The sequence below is a fragment of the Podarcis gaigeae genome, assembly GCF_964106915.1.
Source record: "Podarcis gaigeae genome assembly, chromosome: 12".
In the NCBI taxonomy this organism is placed as follows: Eukaryota; Metazoa; Chordata; class Lepidosauria; order Squamata; family Lacertidae; genus Podarcis; species Podarcis gaigeae.
The window spans coordinates 999,325-1,021,040 of NC_139688.1; the positions used below are offsets into that span (position 1 = coordinate 999,325).

General features: G+C 53.8%; 2 protein-coding genes across 5 annotated transcripts in view; one reads left to right on the top strand and one right to left on the bottom strand.

The window, feature by feature from the left end:
• LOC310827696 (uncharacterized protein) overlaps positions 1–21,716 on the top strand; it is a 751,453-nt gene that overhangs the window by 378,257 nt on the left and 351,480 nt on the right. The gene's annotated exons all lie outside the window — the stretch shown is intronic.
• On the bottom strand, positions 114–20,936 carry DRC11L (dynein regulatory complex subunit 11 like). 3 transcript variants are annotated; one of them, XM_083704046.1, is made up of 19 exons: positions 19,894–20,936; positions 18,441–18,768; positions 17,449–17,577; positions 16,943–17,131; positions 16,227–16,298; positions 15,292–15,497; positions 13,089–13,173; positions 12,806–12,937; positions 12,567–12,642; positions 11,770–11,876; positions 11,554–11,652; positions 11,363–11,409; positions 9,495–9,577; positions 7,512–7,619; positions 7,190–7,389; positions 4,791–4,877; positions 4,412–4,589; positions 3,455–3,693; positions 114–2,146 (listed from the first exon to the last, which is right to left on the bottom strand). In XM_083704046.1, the coding sequence occupies exons 1-19, from the start codon at positions 20,166–20,168 to the stop codon at positions 2,042–2,044; spliced, it is 2,745 nt and encodes a 914-aa protein (XP_083560172.1). In that variant the 5' UTR covers positions 20,169–20,936; the 3' UTR covers positions 114–2,041. The 3 variants fall into 3 exon arrangements, with proteins under 3 accessions (XP_083560172.1, XP_083560174.1, XP_083560173.1); XM_083704048.1 differs by lacking the exon at positions 3,455–3,693; XM_083704047.1 differs by lacking the exon at positions 7,512–7,619 and having other exon boundaries at positions 1,982–2,146.

Genomic DNA, 21,716 nt, shown 5'->3' on the forward strand with positions numbered 1-21,716 from the left:
TTATTATTATTATCATCATCATCATTACTACTACCCGCTTAGGGACCTGCCATCTCCTTCTGTCGGGGGGGGGGGGCGGTCCTCAGATACAAAAGGAAACCACTGAGTCTATGTTCTATTTAAGGACATCCATGTCTTTTATTTCCAATCAAGCACACAATAGATTGAAGCAAGAGGACACCCAGAGCTCCAGGCAGGACAATTCTGCAAAGTTTTTTGGCAGGTGCTTCGGCTGGTGCCCTTTAACACACTCCCAAGTCCACCCCCCTTTCATTCCACTAGCAGTGCTGCACTTTCCTCAAAAGTTCCCCCAACATTTCATTCTCCCTTTTTGAAAAGTGACACAACTGCTTCTCCAGCCTGGGGGAAAGAGGCTGGCAGTTTGAGTGCGACTCAGTTTGCAGAAGAGGCATGTTAAGAGAGAGAGAGTTAGGGGCCTCCAGACGATCCCTGTATCTTCAACCCCGTAGGCTGACCCTCTTTCTCTCTCTCTCTCTCTCTCTTTCTCAGGGCCACCAGATCAGCTGGTTAGGCTAGTCCCAGAAACTTCCCTCTCTGCACTGGCTTATTCCATTTCTATCCCACCTTTCCCTCCAGAGACCTGAAGGCGGCACCTCAGGGCTCTCCCCCTCCTCATTTAATCCCCACAACAACCCTGTGAGGTAGGTTAGGCTGAGAGGTAGGGACTCAGGGTCAGCCAGTGAGCTTCATGTTTTAGTGCAGGATTTGATCCCTGCTCTCTCCTATGTCCTAGTCCAACGCTCTAACCACTACACCACACTGCAACAAGCAACTTGGTTGTTTTCTCAATCTGTAATTATAGCTTCTCTCTGCATGCGGCTGCGACAAGCAAAGTCAAGAGCCGCTCGCCTTCTGGCTTGCTCCAAGAAGGGAACGAGACTCTGAATCTCAGGGTTGTGGGTCGAAGCTCCACATTGGGCAAGAGAGTCCTGCATTACAGGGGGCTGGACTAGATGACCCTCAAGGTCCCTTCCAGCTCTACCGTTCTGAGATTCTATGTTCTACTTGAGGAGGAGGACCTGCTCTCTGTAGGCAGCCCCCCCCCCTGCTTAAGAGCCCTGCTTGACCCCAAACGGCGGCATCACAATACACAGTACGTCAACCCCCAGACAGTTTTGCCACTTCCCCCCTGCAGAGCCAATTTCTCAGAGAACAAGACTGGTGCCTCCCCAGCCCCCAGGAGACGGCTAAATGCTTAGGCTGTGCACTGGATCCAGCCAGATTCCAGAGCACAGACTGAGTGGGGCAGATTCAGGCTGATTTGTGATTGCCCTGTGCCTGACTCCCCATTTAATCGATGGAATTGGAAGGTCCCCAAACTAGGTCAGGGGCTGGATGTGGCTCAAGGGTCAGCCCCAGATCACTCTCCTGGGAGGGGGGCAGGGGCTGCCCAGTGCTATTTCACGTAGCTTCCGAATCAGTCTGGCCTGAGCAAGGATACAGAGCAGCTCCAGCCCAGGGGTCCTTCAGGCCTAACTCTGCAGAGTTCCAAGGCCAGGGAGATGCATCAGACCTGACCTCCCGGTGTAGGGCAGCCCCTGTCCCTCAAACTCCCTGAACTGACACCCCTTGGCCCCCAGGGCCCCTTGTGGTCAGTAGGCCCGCTCACCACTTTGGACCATGAAGCCCAGCTGCCCAGGAGCATTAGAAACCGGCCAGTTCTCTTGTGGGCTGAGTCCCCTACCAATGATAGGTTTTCCAGGCCTCATCCTGCACCCATGCGTGTCTCCCATGACCCCTGCACACACTGTCTGCCTTGGGAGGTTTTTAAGCAGAGGTTGGATGGCCACCTGTCATGGGTCCTTCAGTTGAGATTCCTGCATTACAGGGGTTGGACTAGATGCGCTTTGGGGGACCCTTCCAATGCCACAATTCCATGATTCCCGGGAGCACACTTAAGGGTTGCAGACACCCATTTCCCCACACACGTGCGCCACACCAGCCTTTGCACGTAACTCATTTATGCTGCAGCTGCAAAGGGCCTGCTTCCCCCTCCCCTCCCCTCCCCTCCCCTCCCCTCCTATTTCTTCTTCTTCTTCTTCTTGTCCTTCGCATCGGCTGCCCTGAGCTTCTCCTGTTCGGCCAGCATCTTCTTCTTGCCCAGGGGGGTCTTGCTGTACCAATCCTGCAGGAGGAGGTCCAGAAGGCGGGAGACTTTCAGGAAAGGGGGTGGAGGAAGGCAGGGCTCAGAGAAAAAGCAGGTGGAACAATAGCTCAGTGGGTTAGAGCCTGGTGCTGATAAGGCCAAGGCTGCAGGTTCGATCCCAGCTGCCTATTCCTGCCTTGCAGGGGATTGGGTCCAACTCTACACCACTATTTGTTACGATGCCCTTTATATACATCCCCTAGACCAGGCATGTCCAAAATCCATTTCAGGGGTCTAATCTGGCCAGCCAGTCGGTTTAATCCAGCCCCTGTGGCAGTTTATTAAAACCTCAACAACTTCAATCCTTAACGTAGCTCAACAACTCCAACCCTAAAAAAAGCTCTACAATTTAAAAAAGGTCAACAACTTTGGTCAGCCCCCATGGTCCTTCACTTCATCAAATCTGGCCCTCTTTGAAAAAAGTTCAGACACCACTGCGCCTAGACAAAAATTTCTCGATCACATCCTTTACTCTCTCTCCAACCAACCTCGCCTTGAGCAAATCTCTATTTTGCTGGCTGGCAATAACGTATTTATTACTCCACAGGTTCTAAAATTTGCCTTGGCTGCAAGTAAGTTGAGTGCTAGGCACCAAGGCAAGTATCATAAGGGGGAGTGTGAGACGTGGGGTGCTTAACTTATGTAGGTGTGATTTTCGCATTTCTCTGTGTTTGCTTCATTGCTGTTCCGTTTTAAATTAATTATTTGTATTTTAGGCATTGCGACCAATTGTGACGGCTTGTAGCTTTTAGCAATAAATATTTCATTCAATTCCGTGTTTCTATGTTTCAGGCCCAATGCTTGTGGGATATTTAAAATCAGGGGTGCCAATTTGAATAAAATATTGCCGGGGGGGGGGGCAGAGATAAGCCCTGCCCTGCATAATCAATCACATGACACGGTGCAAGCACACCATTTGAATGGCAACTTTGGGGGGGTCCCAGCCCCCTCAAATATTTAATTGGGGTGTGTGAAGACCCCTCAGCCCCTAGGAGTTGGCTCCTGTGTTCTTTGTGTTTTTCCATTTCCTTAATTTTTGTTTAATTCACCCTCCTTTTTAAAAAATTCACCCTCTTTTTATTCCTCCTTTCTCTTTTCCTGCTCTGCCAGCAATGTGAGAACATCTGCATGTCTGATCTCCGAGCTCAGGCCCCTTTTCCACTGGGGGGACGGGGCCCGTCTGACCACCCCCAGCCCAAAGGGACGGGAAGAGGCTGGTGAGTTTCTCTCCCGGAGCCTCAGGGTGAGGCCAGCCACCCAGGGGCGGGGGCAGGACAGGCTACGCACCCTGAGCATGGCCTCTTCCGCGGGGTAGATGGGGTTTGCCCTGGCCAGCATCTGCAGGAGCTCCCCGGCGTTCAGCGGCCTTTTGGGGAGCTGCAGGAGGCGCCTCTCGCTCAGCACGGACTTCACCGCCTCAGCCATGCTGCCCTGGCTGTAGCCGTCCGACACCTTCGCCAGCGCACTGAGGTCCAGGGTGCTGGTGACGATCCCGCCGTGCCTCTCGATCAGCCGCTTCCACGTAACTGGGGAAAGGGGGGAAGGGGGTCTGTCAGCCCCCCTTCTCTCTCACAGCCTCAGCCCCCCGGTGCCTGGACTGATGCAGCAAGCAGAACTCCTTGATAGTTTCATGCAATGTTTTCCAGTACCATCTCTACCACTTTGATGTTTCTTTAAACAATCAAGCAGTGTATATATTTTACAAAATGTATAAACCGAAAACAGTTACTGGTGGTTTGGCTGAACTGTTCTGGAAGCTCTGACCAGAAGTATACTGGAAGCAGCAAGGGTGACCCACATAATAATAAATAATAATAACAATAATAATAACAATTTATTATTTGTACCCCACCCATCTGGCTGGGCCTCCCCAGCCACTCTGGGTGGCTTCCAACAAAGATTAAAAATACATTAAAATGTCACACATTAAAAACTTCCCTGAACTTCCCTGACCTGAAGGGGCTGCTGTGCAATGACAGGTCCATGATTCACAAGACCACGGCCACCCATGACTTGCATCCTCTACCCTCTGTCCTCCTTAGTGGGGTCCTTAAGCCCCATGAAAGCTCCTGCTTGGGGTCATTTTGCAGCCCAAAGGTCAGTCAAGGCAGGAAGAAACAACATCCCAGCAGCTCAGGATTTGTTCCCGGAATTTGACACAGCCTTCCGGAGGCCAGCTGAGTGTTCGGATCCTTCTCAAAACACACCCTGTGCCCCCAAACCAGCCCCAGCCCCTCTCCTCACCGTAGCGTGAGGCATAGTCTGGCCGGTGGATGAGGAGGATCCTCTCATAGGTCTTGCAGAGGCCCTTGATGTCCGCCAGGTAGGGCTGGTTGGACGTTCCCATCAGGAGGACGCGGTCCTCAGCCTTCAGCAGGTTCAACGCCTTGGGCAGGTCCTTCTTCAGCCGCTTGGGGTCATGCTGTGGGGCAGCAGCCACCCCATTAGCCCCAGGCCAGGGAGAAAGATGGTGGTGAGCCCCTCCACCAGGGAAGCAGTTTGGGGTGGCCTCCAGACAGCTTCAACCTGCTTTTTCCAAGTTATTGGACATCAAGGCTATTATTGTCAAGACTGTTCACCCTCCCCCGGTCACCCTCTGGGCATCTTCTCCCACCTCACTCACCTCCTTCTCCTCTTTGGGGACCTTCTTGTAAAAGGTCTTCTCTGTGTCCCCCACCCAGATGACGGATGGCTGCAGCAGACGGGCCACCTGCAGTACATGGGGCATAAAAAAGAACTGAGGGCAGATGCTGGAAAGTGGCCCCCACCTTAAGGACCAGAAGGTCTGCAAAGTGAGGCTGGGGTGGGGTTGGTGCAGCTGCATCACTCCGTCTCCAGAGAGGAAGGCCATGGCAGAGCCCTGGGGCACCACCACTACCAAGGCTCCGTTTAGAAGTTGACCAGATGGAGGAGGGTTGTGTGGGTCTTTGCTGCAGCCAAAAGCAACCATTTGTGTTTTGCTAGAGGGGCACATGAAGGGGCTGAGGCTCATCTTTTTGCAAACCCCTTTGAGGTGTGGGATGTATCATTCACTGAAGCAGTCAAACACAACATTTCCTGTTTCCTAGAGTGTAAAAGGTAAAGGGACCCCTGACCATTGGGTCCAGTCGTGACTGACTCTGGGGTTGCGCCGCTCATCCCACTTTACTGGCCGAGGGAGCCGGCGTACAGCTTCTGGGTCATGTGGCCAGCATGACTAAGCCGCCTCTGTTGAAGCAGAGCAGTGCACGGAAACGCCGTTTACCTTCCCGCAGGAGCGGTACCTATTCATCTACTTGCACTTTTTGCTTTCAAACTGCTAGGTTGGCAGGAGCAGGGACCGAGCAACGGGAGCTCACCCTGTCATGGGGATTTGAACTGCCAACCTTCTGATCGGAAAGCCCTAGGCTCTGTGGTTTAACCCACAGCACCACCCACGTCTTCCTAGAGTGTACACACAGGAAAATGTTGCTCCAGCCAGGAGGACTTCCTGTCACACCTGCTCTGGAGTATCCTCCCTGTGTGACCAGGTAGGTGGGCATGACCCTGGCAGACCCTACAAAAGGCTAATCATCTTCCTCTTTTGCTGCTCTTTTGCCATTTTCTGCTGGCTCTTAGTCACCAGCATGTGGCTCATCCTTACAGAGGCTGGAAGCCACAAGGCTTAATTAATTCTCAGGCCCAACTCAGACTTTTCTCTACACAGGTACCTGTAACTACCATCTAAAGCCTGCCTTAGGGACAATACTGTGACCTGAACGCAAGTAAACTTTACTGTTACTTTTAAAAGAAGACTGTCGTATCACTACAGTGGTACCTCTGGTTACAAACTTAATTCATTCCGGAGGTCCCTCCTTAACCTGCAACTGTTCTTAACCTTGTGGGATGTGAAACACAAGAGCAGTCAAGTGCGACATTCCTAGAGTGAACATGTTTACACATGGGGAGGAATGTTTGTCCAGCCAGCAGGTCAACTTCTTGTTTCCTTCTGGGCTGGGACAGACTTCCTCTGCATGTGAGTAGAGGTGGGCGTGGCCTCACCTGTGCAGGTAACGACAAAAGCACAGGGCAGAACAGCCATCTTTCTCTTTTGACTACATGCGTCGAAGAAGCAACATCTGCTTAGCCAAAGATGCTCTCTTGGCCTCCAGCCCAGAGAGGACAAAGGGATTGTCTCCTTATGAGATAGTTTCCAGGCGTATGTTACTTTTCTAAGCTAAGTCTGCCTTCTGGGATCCGATTGTGAACAGAATGATGTGTGAGTAAATCTTTTTTATACTTTTATAGAAGACTGTGTCGTGTCTTATCTTTTATAAGGGAATAGGGGGGAAATACCAGAACAGTTATTATAGAGGCTTAAGCAAGTCTGAGCAAATGCATCCACCGCAAGTTTAAAAAGGGGAATGTTACTCTGCTAAATTGTGAACTTGTTTACACAAGCTGGAAAGGCTATAATCAAACAATATATCCTCTCCTGCATCCCTGAACATTCCCCACAAACCTGAGGTACCACTTTAGCTAATGGGGCCTCCCGCTGCCACTGTGCTGCCGCCACTCAATTTCTGTTCTCATCCTGAGGTAAACTTCTTAACCCAAGGTACTACTTCCGGGTTAGCGGAGTCTGTAACCCGAAGTGTTTGTAACCCAAGGTACCACTGTATTGTTTTTAAGAGGGAACTAAAGGGGAAATTTACCAGGAACAATCCAATCTGGACAAGCCAGACTGGATTGCTCAACTTAACTGATTATATCCTCTCCTAATATCCACAACATTTCCACATGAGGTGTGTTTTTTGAAATAACAAATACCTATCAAGCAGTGTATAGGTTTTATGAGATAAATAAATAAATCTTCCTTGCTCCCCTTTTTCCTTCCAGCCAGCCCTATAGTGACCCTCGCCAGGTACAATGCCAGGACCCAGCGGAGGACTTTGGACTCTTAGATTTCCCCAGCGCCCTGTGCGATCCCATAATTTGATGGCCCATCCCCGTTCCCCTAAAACCGCCTCTGCTGGAGCTTGCCCCCTCCCTGCCAGGCCATACCTTGAACACCAGGTGGATCATCATCTGAAGGCCGGCCTTGCCTGGGTACTTCCCAACCAGGTTCCTTGGGGAGAGGTCAAAAAGGTTGGCGCCTGTCTCTGTGCACACGGCGTGGACCAGCATTTTCTTCCCAGTCCCCCCTGGACCGGCCAGGAGGAGGGACTTCACCAGGGGGGCCATCTCATGCACAGCCTGAGAGCCTGTGGGGGGAGGTGAGAAAGGGGGTCTCCACACCCAGAGAAAGAGGGCAAGACCCAAGGCAACGGTCTGGAAGCAACACCCGGGGTACATTATGGGATGGGGGTACTGGCTGCTGCCCTACCCAGGCGCAGGACAGCATACAGGGCAATGTTCTGGCGCACATCCGAAGTGGAGGGGATTGGCTCGATCTCCTGCTGGCGGAGGTAGGTGCCCAGGTAGCAGAAGTCACCTGGTGTGGAAAAGGGGAGGCAAGAGGAACAGGCCCTCAGCAAGTAACAACAACAACAACAACAATAATAATAATATATGCTGTGTACCCCACACATCTGACTGGGTTGTCCCAGCCACTCTGGGTGGCTTACAGCAAATATAAAAGCATAGTAAAACATCAGTCATTAAAAACTTCCCTAAACAGGGCTGCCTTCAGATGTCTTCTAAAAGTCAGATACTTGCTTATTTCCTTGACATCTGATGGGAGGGCGTTCCACAGGGCGGGCACCACCACTGAGAAGGCCCTCCGTCTGGTTCCCTGTAACTTGGCGTCTTGCAGGAAGGGAACTGCCATGAGGCCCTCGGGAGATGGACCTCAGAGTGTCCAGGCTGAACGATGGGGGTAGAGACACTCCTTCAGATCTACTGAGCCAAGGGCTTTCAAGGTCAACACCAACACTTTGAATTGTGCTCAGAAATGCCCTGGGAGCCAATGTAAGTCTTTCAGGACTGGTGTGATGTGGTCTCGGCGGCCACTCCCAGTCACCAGTCTAGCTGCCGCATTCTGGATTGTCAGTCCCCTCCCTTCTCTGGAAGGTTGGTTTGGTGGGACATTTGTTGTCAGGCAAACAGGCCCCGCTATTCGTGTTGGTGGTGGTTGGACCCAGCAGCCCCCCAGGAGGTTCCTTCCAGCCCTACCACTCTATGGCAGATTGTGAGCAACAGTTCTCTGTACATGCCCAGTGGCACACATTCCATGGCTGAGCTGGAGTAAAGGGGATTTTGCTCATATCCCTCCAGAGGGAGTCCAACCGAAGAAATGGCAGCAGAGGGAAGGAGAGGAGGAGGAGGAGCTGCTCTGTTGTATCAAGAGATGTTCAAGAGATGGTGTAGTGGTTAGAGCAGGCATAGGCAAACTTGGCCCTCCAGATGTTTTGAGACTACAATTCTCATCATCCCTGACCACTGGTCCTGTTAGCTAGGGATGATGGGAATTGTAGTCCCAAAACATCTGGAGGGCCCAGTTTGCCTATGCCTGCTCTAACCACTACACCATCTCTTGGACATGCCTGGGTTAGAGTGTGGGACTAGGACCTGGGAGAGACCAAGGTTCAAATCCCCCTCTGCCATGAAGCTCCCTGGGAGACTTTGGGCGGCTTGCTGCCTCTCGAACTAACCTACCTCGCAGGGTGGTTGTTGTGGGAATGTTCAGGGATGCAGGAGAGGATATTTTTTATTATTATAGCTTTTCCAACTTGTGTTAACAAGTTTCACAATTTAGCAGAATAACATTCCCCTTTTTAAACTTGCAGTGGATGCGTTTGCTCAGGCTTGCTAAAGCCTCTATAATAATTGTTCTGGTATTTTTCCCTTATTCCCTCATAAAAGATAAGACACGACACAGTCTTCTATAAAAGTATAAAAAAGATTTACTCACACATCATTCTGTTCACAACTGGATCCCAGAAGGCAGACTTAGCTTAGAAAAGTAACATATACAGTGGTACCTCAGGTTAAGGTACCTTGGCTGGAGGCTAAGAGAGGATCTTTGGCTAAGCAGATGTTGCTTCTTCAATGCATGTAGTCAAGGAGAGAGAGATGGCTGCCCTGTCCTATGCTTTTGTCGTTACCTGCACAGGTGAGGCCACACCCATCTCTAGTCACATGCAGAGGAAATCTGTCCCAGCCCAGAAGGAAACAGGAAGTTTACCTGCTGGCTGGACAAAAATTCCTCCCCATGTGTAAACATGTTCACTCTAGGAATGTTGTACTTGACTGCTATTGTGTTTCACATCCCACAGTTGTGAGGATTAAAGGCAGAGAGGGAGAACCATGGATGCCACCTTGAGTTCCGTGGAGAAATAAAGTCAGGGTGGAAGGCAAGATGACTCACCTGTGTAATCGGCCAGATGCACCTTCTGTGGCTTCTTAATGATGCCCTCGCGCACAAGCTCCTCATAGAGGGACTCGAGGGTCCTGAGGGACAGAGCGGTGGGAGGCAAGGCTCAGCCGGGGGGGGGATCCCCCAGCAACATTTCATGTTTCGCCAGACAGGCAGCGACTCACAGAGCTTTCCTGTAAATTTGCTAGAGAAGAGAACTCTGTGAGATCACTTCCTTTGTCTGCCTGGGCAAATTAATTTTGTTAAAAACCATCACTCCTGCAGGAGGAAACATCGGTGGCTTTAAGATGTCATTAGAGAAATTCCTGGAGCAGAGGATGTCCTTCACCTCCACTGCTCAGCCCAGACACTGAGGTCCTCCTCTGAGGTTCTTCTGGCAGTTCCCTCACTGCGAGAAGTGAGGTTACAGGAAACTTCGTGGCTACTAGCTACTATTATTATTATTATTATTATTATTATTATTAATAATAATAATAATAATAGTTTTATTATTTATACGCTTCCCATTTGGCTGGGTTTCCCCAGCCACTCTGGACGGCTTCCAGCACATATAAAAACATAATAAAATGTCAAGCATTAAAAACTTCCCGATACAGGGCTGCCTTCAGATGTCTTCTAAAGGCTGTATAGTTACTCATCTCATGGACATCGGCTGGGAGGGTGTTCCACAGAGTGGGCACCACCACCGAGAAGGCCCTCTGCCTCATTCCCTGCAACCTCATTTCTCGCAGGGAGGAAACTGCCAGAAGGCCCCTGGAGCTTATTGCAAGCAGAGACATCTATAGGCTCGCTTGGAAAGGAGCTGTATCTGCACCCCTTCCTGTCTCTTGCGCTCTCTGCCAAGGTGCCCAGAGCAGAGGAGAGTCTCGGGGAGCACACAGGTGAGCAATCGGGCTCCTAGCCATTCCAAGGCAAAGCAGAAAAGTGTAGGCCAATCCCATGCAGTAACAGAGGAAGCCTCTTGGGCACCTGGGATGGTGAATTGCCCATAGGGATGAGCAGAGGTGGAGCTAGCAGCGGCATCCTGGGGGGGGGGGCATCGGCAGCAGGGAGCATCCCGGAGGGGCGCTGCCCATGGCGATGTCACCCTCCTTCAGGGATGGCATCCGGGGCGGATCACATCCACTGCACCCACTTTTTGTATGCCTCTGACCCCATGGCACTGTGGGAATATTCAGGGATGCAGGAGAGGATATATTGTTTGATTATAGCCTTTCCAACTTGTGTAAACAAGTTCACAATTTAGCAGAGTAACATTCCCCCTTTTAAACTCACAGCGGATGTATTTGCACAGACTTGCTTAAGCCTCTATAATAACTGTTCGGGTATTTTCCCCTTATTCCCTCATAAAAGATAAGACATGACACAGTCTTCTATAAAAGTATAAAAAGAGTTTTACTCACATTCTGTTCACAATCAGATCCCAGAAGGCAGACTTAGCTTAAAAAAGTAACATACACCTGGAAACTATCCCATAAAGAAACAGTCCCTTTGTACTCTCCAAGAGAGCATTTTTGGCTAAGCAGATGTTGCTTCTTCGATGCATGTAGTCAAAAGAGAGATGGCTGCCCTGCCCTGTGCTGTTGTCATTACCTGCACAGGTGAGGCCACACCCACCTCTCGTCACATGCAGAGGAAGTGTGTCCCAGCCCAGAAGGAAACAGGAAGTTTACCTGCTGGCTGGACAAACATTCCTCCCCATGTGTAAACATGTTCACTCTAGGAATGTTGTACTTGACTGCTCTTGTGTTTCACATCCCACAGGCACACCATGTGCCCCCAGCACCCCCACCTACCCAGGAGTCACACCTTCAGCATGGCCAGGAGGAATGGGGGGGGAGGAAGAGAGGGGGACCTACCTGTCTGGTGTCAGGTCCTTCTCCTTTTTCCCTTTCTTTCCCTTTTTCTGCTCAAAAAAAACCAACAACTCAGAAAAAGTTGTTCTGCAGCTCTGGGCAGGTGAATGGGGGGCAGAAAGGACAGGCTCCTCCTTCATTGCCCCCCCCAGGGGATGCTCCTTGGATAAAAGGCCTCTCCCCCCTGCACTGACCTTGGCACTCTTCTTGGCCTTGGCCTTGACCGGCCTTGCTACTTCCTGGTCAATGGCCAGCTTGAGCTGCTGAAGCTCCTGTCGCATCAGCTCATCCACCTGAGCAGGGGAAGGGAAAGGAGGGGAGGGGGCCTCAGAAAAGGGCTGCAGGGGCCCAGCTTCTGTGGCCCCTGGAATTTTTGAGGACAAGGCCTGCCCCTCCACCTGGGCACCCACCTGCAGCCGTATCTCCTCCTCCACCTCCTTCCGCTTGTCCACCTTGATCAGGTCCTCCTGGTAGCGCTGCTCAAAGTTGATGACCTCATCCTGGTCACTCCAGCAGCCTTGGGGGGGGGGTGTCAGGAAGTGGTGATGTCCCCATGCTCCCCACCCCCAGCCCTCACCATGCCCAGCAGCCCTGCCCAGCTTGCCATGATGGCTGCAGTCAGTGCCCACTTGAGGACAGGAGGTCTGGGCCAGAAGGAACCGTGGAGGGATGTCTGGGGCTCAGTGATGGAACTGCAGATTTGGAAGGGGCCCCTAAGGGTCATCTGGTCCAACCCCAACAATGCAGGGATCTTGTGATTGGCCCAACACCTAGCCACGTCTGGGGTGGGGTGCTCTGCTGCCCTGGGCTGGGTGTGGAGCTCCTGGAGTATCCACGATGCCCGCTTGTCCTCATGGAGTGGGCTCAGAGCCAGATTACAAATAGGCAGAGTAGGCCCCAGCCTGTGGGCCCCTGCCTTTTAGGGGCCCCGAGACTAAGGATCAAAAGATACTGTCTGTTTTGTGTCATCCAGTTGTTGGTTGGTAAAATCAAGCGTGTATTTGGAGATAATTTGCCCTGAGATGTTGACTGCCTAGGGGCCTCAACAGGGTTTAGTCTGGCACTGAGTGGGCTCCTTCTGCCCCCCCCCATGCAATGGGCACTGCATTGACCCACTGCTGGCAGCTTTGCCTGTCGAAGTGGCCCAAGAGCCCCCTGCTGTCAACCCCTTCCCTCCCACACTGGGCTGCCCTCTGCCCTGCCTCACCTGTGTAGCGCAGGTAGCCCTGGTTGATGGTTGGCAGGAACTTGGAGGGGTGGAGCAGCAGGCCTTCGTCTTCCTCCTGAGGAGAACCTCAAACCCAGCACGTTAGCAGGGTTGCAGACCCCTAAGTTGTGTCCCCCAGCCCTGCACAGGTGGGCTGGGGACTCTGCCCTGTGGGCTCTCAGGGAGCAGATGGACTCCAAGAGTTCAGCCAGGGCAGGGAACCCCCCCCCACTCCTCACCGCTTTCTTTTTCTCCTTCCCTTTCTCCTTTTCCTTCCCTTTCTCCTTCTCCCCTTTGTCTTTCTCCTCCTTCTTCTTCTCCTTCTTCTTGCTTTCTGCCTTCAGTTCGGCCAGCTCCAGCTCATTCTGCACCTGCGGGGAGAATCTGTGTGACTCCAAGAGGAATGGACTTGGGAGGGAGTGAGGGTATCTTGGGGGGGGGTGGCAGCCTCCAGGAGGCTCTTTCTCAAGGGCAGAGGGACACTGCAAGCCCCCTCCCCTCTTCAGCCCTTCCATCCAATACCTCTTCAGGGGTCTTCTGAGCAAAGAGGACAGTGCAGCCCCCCATCTGCTCATCAGGGTAGTCGGGGAAGGAGCCAACCAGGTCGCTGTGGGAGGCAGAATGGGGGGGGGGTGAACATCAATGGTCCGCTGAGAGGAGCCAACCAGCTCGTCCCTTGCGGGAGGGGGGCTACCGCTGGGGAGATTTAGGACAGGTAACAGATAGCCCTTATGGAACTACCAGCACCTATAGCCACCAAAGGGCCTTCTCCGTAGTGGCCCCCACCCTGTGGAACGCCCTCCCATCCACTGGCAAGGAGATGACTTTTAGAAGACATCTGAAGGCAGCACTGCACAGGGAAGCTTTTTAAGGTTTATGGTTACAGATAGGTAGCCGTGTTGGTCTGCCATAGTCAAAACAAAAAAAATTCCTTCCAGTAGCACCTTAAAGACCAACTAAGTCTTAGTTGGTCTTTAAGGTGCTACTGGAAGGTTTATGGTTTTATTGTTTTATGTATGTTCTGTTGCAGGAATTTATGTATAGGTTGTGGAGGATGCCCCTCCAACAGATATCATACACATGCAGCCCACTACCAAAATCAGCACCATCACTTTTGTGATTTGTCCCCACAAAACACTTCATCACTGTTTCTTCCTATCTTCTGTATCCAGGGCAGCTGTTTACCAGCTCCATCTGGTACGCAGGCTGAGACCCTATCTGCCCGCGGACTGCCTTGCCAGAGTGGTGCATGCTCTGGTTATCTCCCGCTTGGACTACTGCAATGCGCTCTACGTGGGGCTACCTTTGAAGGTGACCCGGAAACTTCAACTAATCCAGAATGCGGCAGCTAGACTGGTGACTGGGGGCGGCCGCCGAGACCATATAACACCGGTCTTGAAAAACCTACATTGGCTCCCAGTACGTTTCCGAGCACAATTCAAAGTGCTGGTGTTGACCTTTAAAGCCCTAAACGGCCTCGGCCCAGTATACCTGAAGGAGCATCTCCACCCCCATCGTTCTGCCCGGACGCTGAGGTCCAGCGCCGAGGGCCTTCTGGCGGTTCCCTCATTGCGAGAAGCAAAGCTACAGGGTACCAGGCAGAGGGCCTTCTTGGTAGTGGCGCCCGCCCTGTGGAACGCCCTCCCATCAGATGTGAAAGCGATAAATAACTACCTGACATTCAGAAGACATCTTAAGGCAGCCCTGTTCAAGGAAGTTTTTAATCTGTGATATTTTAGTGTATTTTTGGTTTCTATGGAAGCCGCCCAGAGTGGCTGGGGAAACCCAGTCAGATGAACGGGGTACAAATAATAAATTATTATTATTATTATTATTATTATTATTATTATTATTATTATTATTATCATCATCATCATCTGTTCAAAGGCCCTTGGCTGCAGGATACCAAATGTAAGAATTCACTGATAAGTGTATCTCTGTACTGGCTCACTGGGAAAACTTCAGAGCTCAGCTGCTCAGCAGCCGCTCTGCCTGAGGGATAATCCCTGGCCTCCTGATACCTGAGTGCCAGACAGGTAGCCATGCCAGAAATAACAAACCCAGATGGAGACAAAAGGGTGTGATTAACTTGGCCGGGAAACAGGGAGATGTAAATACTGTATCTCTTTTGTTACACTTGATGGGCGTTTGGTGGAGGGCAAGGGGAACCATGGGGCAGGGTCCAGGACGCCCAGATTACGGCCACCAGACCTCCCGTTTCATGATGTAACCGTGATGTATTAGTGATGTAGTTTGGGGTGTAACATGGGGATTAGCATCTAATAAAAGTTTGGGTTCACTTTTGTTTGGGGCTTCCATCTTGTTCCACCTGGTGGCAGGTGGGAGTCCTGTCTCACAGTCTTCAATCAAGACCAAGCCGACTGGCTGCTGTTTTGCTCTGGTCTTCCTGGCTGGTGTCCTTGGTTTTTGTCCAAGGGAGCCCTCAGATTTCTCTGTTAACAGTTGGAAGCTGCCCAGAGTGGCTGGAACAATCCAGTCAGAAGGGATTATTATTATTATTATTATGGATGGCTTTAAAAAAGGATTAAATTAGCGAGCTAGAAATGGCTGGAGACTGCCTCTCCTGCTCATGTTTTGCTTGCAGGTTTCCCCTGTTCCTTCTGGCACTAACAGGCTCAGTGCAGCCTTGGACCCAGGGGCCTCCCGCTCTTTCCCGGGCCCCTCGGGGCTCTCCTGGGCTGCCTGCCCTCTCTCTGCTGCTCACCGGCACTCGATGAACCACTGGCGCAGCTGGTCCTTGAGCGCCTCGCACATGCTGGGCCCCTCCACTTCGTAGATGGTGTCGCGGATGTTGTCGAGCGCCACTTGGTACTCGGCCTCGTAGTCCGCCTGGCGCATGCGGCGCAGCTCCTCGCCCAGCTGCGCCCGGATCAGGGCCGGCGTGGGGCCCGCCAGCTCCGGCTCCAGCTCCTGCGCGGGGTGGGCAGTGAGCAGCTGGGGGGGCGACCTTCCCTCCCCCCCCCCAGCCCCACGCCGAGCCGGAGGGAGGGAGAGAGACGACGGCACAGGCGAGGCCATTAGGCGAGATGGGAGGCGGGCGCCGAGCGCGGCCGTGTAAATTACCCCGTAATGAGTTTGTAATATGCGCGCGCGGCGCCTCCTTGCCCGGCAGCGGCCGCGGCGCCCAGGCACTTTCCCGCCTCATTGCCCCCCAAATGGATTTTAAATATCATTCCGAGGACACAATTATTTAAAACGCTGAACTAAACACTCGCTAATGGGGGGAGGAGGCGGGAAGAGCCCCGGCGGAAACGGGACGGGGGGGACACGGAGAGACCCCCGCTTGGCGCAGGAGACGGACGCGCCTTGGGCTGCCCGGGCCGCGCCGGGGCGAGAAGCGCGGGGTTAGCAAGGCCGCGCGCCCTCCCTCCGTCCCTCCCCTCCTGCGCCAGGCCCGCGCCATCCCCGAGGCGGTCCTCGAAACCCTCCTGCGGGGCTTCGGCTAAGCCGCTCCCGGCGCAGGAGCCGAGCTGGCCCCGGCGGGAAGGGAAGGCGGTCCCAGTGGCGACCCCTCGTCCCGCCCCGTCGGGGCCGCGCCCTCCAAGCCGGCCGGCCGGACAGCGGTACTTGGAGAAAGGGGCGGGAGGGCCGTAGCGCCAAGGGCAAGAGTCCGGCACAGGGGGCGAGGCGCGGGCTCACCATGCCAAGGAAGACCATCTCCATCTGCCGGGATAGTTTAATGAGTCGTCGCTGCACGCACCCTTTCCAGATCTGGAGGAAGAGGAAGAGGGGACATGAATCGGAACACACCCGGACTGCGCTCCGCACTGACCAAGGAGCTCATCCGCCCAGGCTCGTGGGGCGTGAGGTGGGGGGCAACCACCACGAGCCTATGAAAGCCCACTTCGAAGAACAACTCAGTTCAATGAGGCGCCCCACAGTTTGACACTCGACTCCCCCAAGAGGACACCCGCCTCGCCATATTTCAGCGCAGCATCGCGCCAAAAGAAAAGGCCCGCAAGGCGCCTTTCTACAACATGTTGGTGGGCGGAAAGCGGAAGGCAAAGCTTTGGGACAAGGTGGGTTTGGGGAATCAACGCGCGTCCCTCGGCTACATTCATGACTTCGGCCTTCGGATTAAGCTGGTGTCAACATAACCACCACATCCCCGACGGCGCCAGCGCCTTGAGTCGCAGCTGGAGAGCGGCGGAGTAAGGCAGGGGAGGCTAGTTCTGTCTCTTTGCGCTGGGGAAGAGGGAAGTCTGCGCCCCCTCGCCTCGAAAGGCCACCCCGCCTCTCTCCAGGATCCGTCCTAGCCTCCAACCAGAACGGGCGTTCCTCGCCTTGTGGTCCTAGGGGAACAGTCCTTGGGGAACAGCCCCCCCCTCCTCCCTGGAGGCAATGCCCCCCCTCACCTTCTGGATGGTGATGGCGGCCACGTCTCGGTTGGGCTCATAGAAGCCGCTCTCGCGCACCTTCCTCTCGCGCTCCTCGTCCCTCCGGATCTCCCACATGAAGCGCGCGCGCAGGCGGCCTTGGCGCATCCGCTCGGCCATCTGGATCAGCCGCACCGCCTCCTCCCGCGGCATGCTGGGCCGCGGAGGCTGGGGGAAGGGGGCAGCCCTTTTCAGACGGGGCGCCAGCGCCCGCCACTGGAAGTCCCAGCCCAGGGCGCCGTCGGACGCCGCTGGCCGCCACGCCGGGCTCCTCCAGGAACCGGAGGGCAAGGATCCCGGCCGGGCAGGGCGTGAGCGAGTGCAGAAAGCTCCCGCGGTCTGGGCCCTGCGCCAGGCGCCCCCCAGGAAAAACCTGCAGAGCCGCCCTCCCCTCCTCCTCGGGTCCAAGCCCAGCCTGGCACCGGCAGCGCCAGGAGGAGCCCTTCGCCCGATCAGACGCCCGTTCCCAGGGAGGGGGCACTCACGGCGGACCCCACTTGACTCTTGGTGGGCCCCATTTGACTCATGAGCCCGGTCAACAGGTCCTGGCGGTCCTGGAGGATCTTGGCGCGCTCGAGGAGAAAGTACTTGGGAATGGGGACCTCCATGTCCGCCTGCAAAGAGGGGGGAGATGGGGGCGGGAGGGGGTTGGTGGCGCCCCTCTTCCGCGGAGTCCCAGGCCGGCTGGACCCTGGAGGTGGCTCGTCCAAACGCGCCCCACGTGCTGCAAACGCGGCCTGCGGTTTCGGTTACTACCCTGATTTCTACCCTGCTTTTCGGCCGCTGACAAAGGGTTAAAATGGCAACAGAGCCCCGAAAGGCGGCCACGAAACGCCGGGATACATATAAATGAGCAGCGTAAAAGTCGAATTAAAGCCAGCTTTAATCACTTTAAAAGCAGCTTACGGAAGATTTAAACGGCCTCGAGAAACAAGGCTTTTCCTGGCACAGAAATGGCATCAAGGTCAGCGCCACGCAGACTCCGCGGAGGGAGCGTCCCGCCGTCGGGGGTGGGCTGCACGGAGCAGTCCCTTCCCCCTGTTGCAACCGGTGGCACCGCGGACGGCAGGAAGGGTCCCGAGAGGAGGGGACCAGCTCCCCTTAGCGTAGCCTGCGCAAACCGTCTCCCCGGATGCCACTGTGCTCGAGGCACCCCTTTCTCCCGCCACCCCTTCTTGAGAACCCCCCCTCCTTTGGCCAGTAGCCCCGCCCAGACCACCTTCTCCCGCTCTTCCAGCCCTTCCCGGCCTAAACCACGAGGAGGACCAGAACCTCGCCTATTTGTCGCGAAAGGCAGCCTGAGATTCGCCCAGCCCTCGGGAGAGGGGCTCCTTCGAGGCTCTTCCTTTCAGGCCACGCCTAGGAGAGCAGAGCAGGGGTCTTTCTTATGGGGCCCTGGAAGGAGGGCAAGGACGACCCCCACAGGATCTCTCCCCGCCGCACTCCGCCCGCCCCCCGCTGCCAGCCCGGGACTGACCGGCGTCAGCTTGAGCTCCTCCAGCACTTGGTCCATGTAGTGGTACTCGGACAGGTCCAGCTCCACGAGCTCCTGCTTGAGCTCCAGGATGCGGCCCAGCACGCCCTCCAGCAGAGGCCGCAGCACCAGGCGCTTCTGCGGCTGCACCATCTGGTCGTAGCAAACCTCGAGGCGCCGCGCCGTCTGAATGTAGCGCAGGTAGAGAGTGGCCACCGTGTGGAAGAACACCGCCCGGTTCCGCTCCGGCTTCGTCGGCTGCGCCGGCAGCTCCTGCGCCAGAAGCTCCTTCAGGGCCACCCGGGACTCCTGCCACAGTTTCCCGAACGTGCTGCGGGAGGGAGGGAGGGAGGGAGGGAGGAAGAGCCGCGTCCCCAGTCCGCACCGCAGCCCAGGCCGCCCCTCGGGGCTCCGACGGCTCTAGGAAGGCCAGGAACGCGCAGCAAGGTTGCCTTCCTTTGCTGAGGAGCCAGGGCCGGATTTACGTTTAAGCTAAACAAGCCATAGTTTAGGGCCCCACTCTCTTGGGGGCCCCACAAAAAATAGAGATAAAATATAAGATAAAAAAGAAATAAAATAAAACCTACATACAGCAACAGTGTTTTGTGTTGTGTTGTGTTGGCTCCTATGATGTACGTAATGGCTCTCCCTGCTCCCTCAAATATCACTAGTTTGCTCATTTCAATATATAGGGTGCCTGCATTCTGCATGGACAGGTTGCATGGCATATATTCAACACAAAAAACAGCGACAATCTGTTGTTGACAAAGGACAGTTGGATATATAAAGGGCCCCATTATCTTCAGGAGCTGAGGGCCCCGTCAAACATAAATCCGGCCCTGTGAGGGGCAAATTGGCCATGGAAGGGGCGGCCGCCGTCGAGAAAGGCCTCGGCTGGCCGGGGCCAACGGAACTGGAACCACCAGCCCGGGCGCCCCTGGGCCAATGCAAACGGCAGGAGAGAAAGCCGTCCATGGCGAGATCAGATGCTCATGGAATCACAGAACAGAAGGGTGGAACTGGAAGGGACCCCAAGGGCCATCTAGTCTAACCCCCCCATTGATGCAGGAGTGATGGAGGGCCCCTCGCGAACAGGCAAACCCTGGAAATCAGATCTGACCAGGCAGAACTGTACTGCGCGCGGGGCGGGTGGGTGTTCGGGCTCCTGAACACCAGACCCCTCCCTTTCCACGCGCACCTGGCGCCCCCTCCCTCCTCCAGCCATCCCAGTCGCTGCTCCGTAGCCGGCCCCGCTGCTCCCGACCCCCTTTGCAGATTTGCCAGCGCCGCTCAAGCCAGCTCTGGGCGCGCCCCGTCGCCTAAAGACAAGCGCAAGCCCCGGGAGCGGCTCCGAATCCCCGCCTGCCCCGAGGGGCTTCCTCGGGCCAGCCCGGAGACGGCCGAGCGGAGAACTCAGCGAGCGCGACTCTTGCAAGTCACCCCAAGAAGCCCGAACCTGCTCGCCATGCTGCCCCTCTGCCTCCCGGGCGCCGAGCTCCTCGCAGGCGAAAGGCGGGGAGGCCCCACCCCCGATTGTCCCGGCCAGTTCCCATAGAAACGAGGGAACAGGGAAGGGGCTGGCTGGCCCACCTGCAGAAGAGCGCAGGGCCACATGCAAGGTGGGGGACTCCCGGGACCAAAGGAGGCTCCAAGCAGCAGGGCTCCGTTTGGTACCTGCTTCTCCCAGATCCTTGGCACGTCCAAGGAGCTGTTTGCTGCCCAGGGCCGCATCCCTTCCTGGGGAGCCTGAGAGCCAGCCCCTCCCTTGCCGCTGAGGAAGGAGCCCCCGATGCTCCTGACCTTGGAGGAGATTCCGGGCGGAATTAATACTTTTGGAGTCCCTGAAAAGATTTTGGTGCCCCCATAAATATCTAGTTCAAAATATAAACAATAATCTGTACAATTTTACTTTTCGAAATAAAACCTACAGTAAGATGGAAAATAATGTTTTAATCTGGTATACTTTCACTTCATTTGATAAATGTCCTCTAATTGCAAAATATTTGAGCAGATCCTCAAGAACCTACTCACCTGACACAAAACTGCACAAAAGACTGTTCGTGTGGGCTGCTGCTGCTGCTGCTGCAAGGATGTTTGCCCAGACTTGAAAGGCTGATAGTACCTATAAAAGCGGCCTGGCAGATGAAACTATGCAGAGATGGCAAGACTGACCGGGAAAATCAGAAAGATCAAAACTTCAGCAGAGAATTCAGACTGTATCTAAAAGAACTCTGTAAACACTTGAACCCTTTGGCAGGCTTTAAATAACTATTGCAGTGTCACAAAGACTTTGGATATAATGGAGGACAGTAATTTGGATGAATTTATAATATGCAGTTTACAAAGGTATTTAAAGAACTCGTGAAGGGGAGGGGGGAAGTCCTAAGATTTGGAAGAATCTTGTTATAATTTTAATATTTGCAAGACAAGAATTTTTGTGTGTGCGTGAATCAACTTGTAAAACCAAATAAAACTTTATTGAAAAAAACCACACAACTGCACATAATGAAATATCATTATCCCCCTTCTTTCTACACTCATCCTTGGCAGCAGCTGCACTCCAAATGTAACTGACCTGTAAAAAGGGCTCTAGAATTTGAAAATGTTATATGTACCTTTGTTATCCATGAAAATCTTTCAATAAAAAACGAACTGAAGACCAAAATGAACCTTGCACCACACGTTTCTATACTTGGTAATGATAAGGCACCTGCCTTGTTCTGTAGGGATTTTTAGACGACTTCAACTGACTATCAATGCTCAGCTGAGCAATTGGTGACAATGTTAAAAATCAGGAAATGGGAAATTTATGTGGTGCCCCCTTGATACCCTAAGCGGGTGCTTGTTTTGCTTAATGGTTAATCCAGCCTGAGGAGATCCTGGGTCTGAGGGCAGCTGAGGAAAGGAGAGTAGCCTTCTACTCCCCAGCCAGGTTGGAGAGTGCAAAGGGCTTGCCTTCATTTCCAAAGCCCTGAGCAACTTAGTGCCATGGTGCCTCAGGGACCACCCAGTACCTTATAACACCACTGAGATCACCTGCAGGAGCGTCGTTGGCAAGACCCACTTGGTAACAATGAGAAACCAAGCCTTCAGTGACACGGCCCAGTCCTATGGAACTCTCTGCCACTGGGAATTCTGGGCCAACTATTAAACGGCTGATGAAAACCTTTTCTATTCCCCCAGCTAAGAATACAACCAGAATGGTTAGCTGGTGTATGTGTTTAACGTTTTAAATGTCTTTTATTGTAGAGTTTTATTGCCGCAAACCACTACTTTTCA

What these genes read in the sequence shown, in the direction of transcription:
- DRC11L (XM_083704046.1), bottom strand. Translation starts at nt 20,168, where the DNA reads ATGCGGCCCTGGGCAGCAAACAGCTCCTTGGACGTGCCAAGGATCTGG. An exon ending in CCGCCATCACCATCCAGAAG is followed by an intron (nt 16,299 to 16,942) that starts GTGAGGGGGGGC and finishes CTCTTCCTCCAG; the next exon opens with ATCTGGAAAGGGTGCGTGCA. An exon ending in GGGCTACCTGCGCTACACAG is followed by an intron (nt 11,877 to 12,566) that starts GTGAGGCAGGGC and finishes CCCCCCCCCAAG; the next exon opens with GCTGCTGGAGTGACCAGGAT.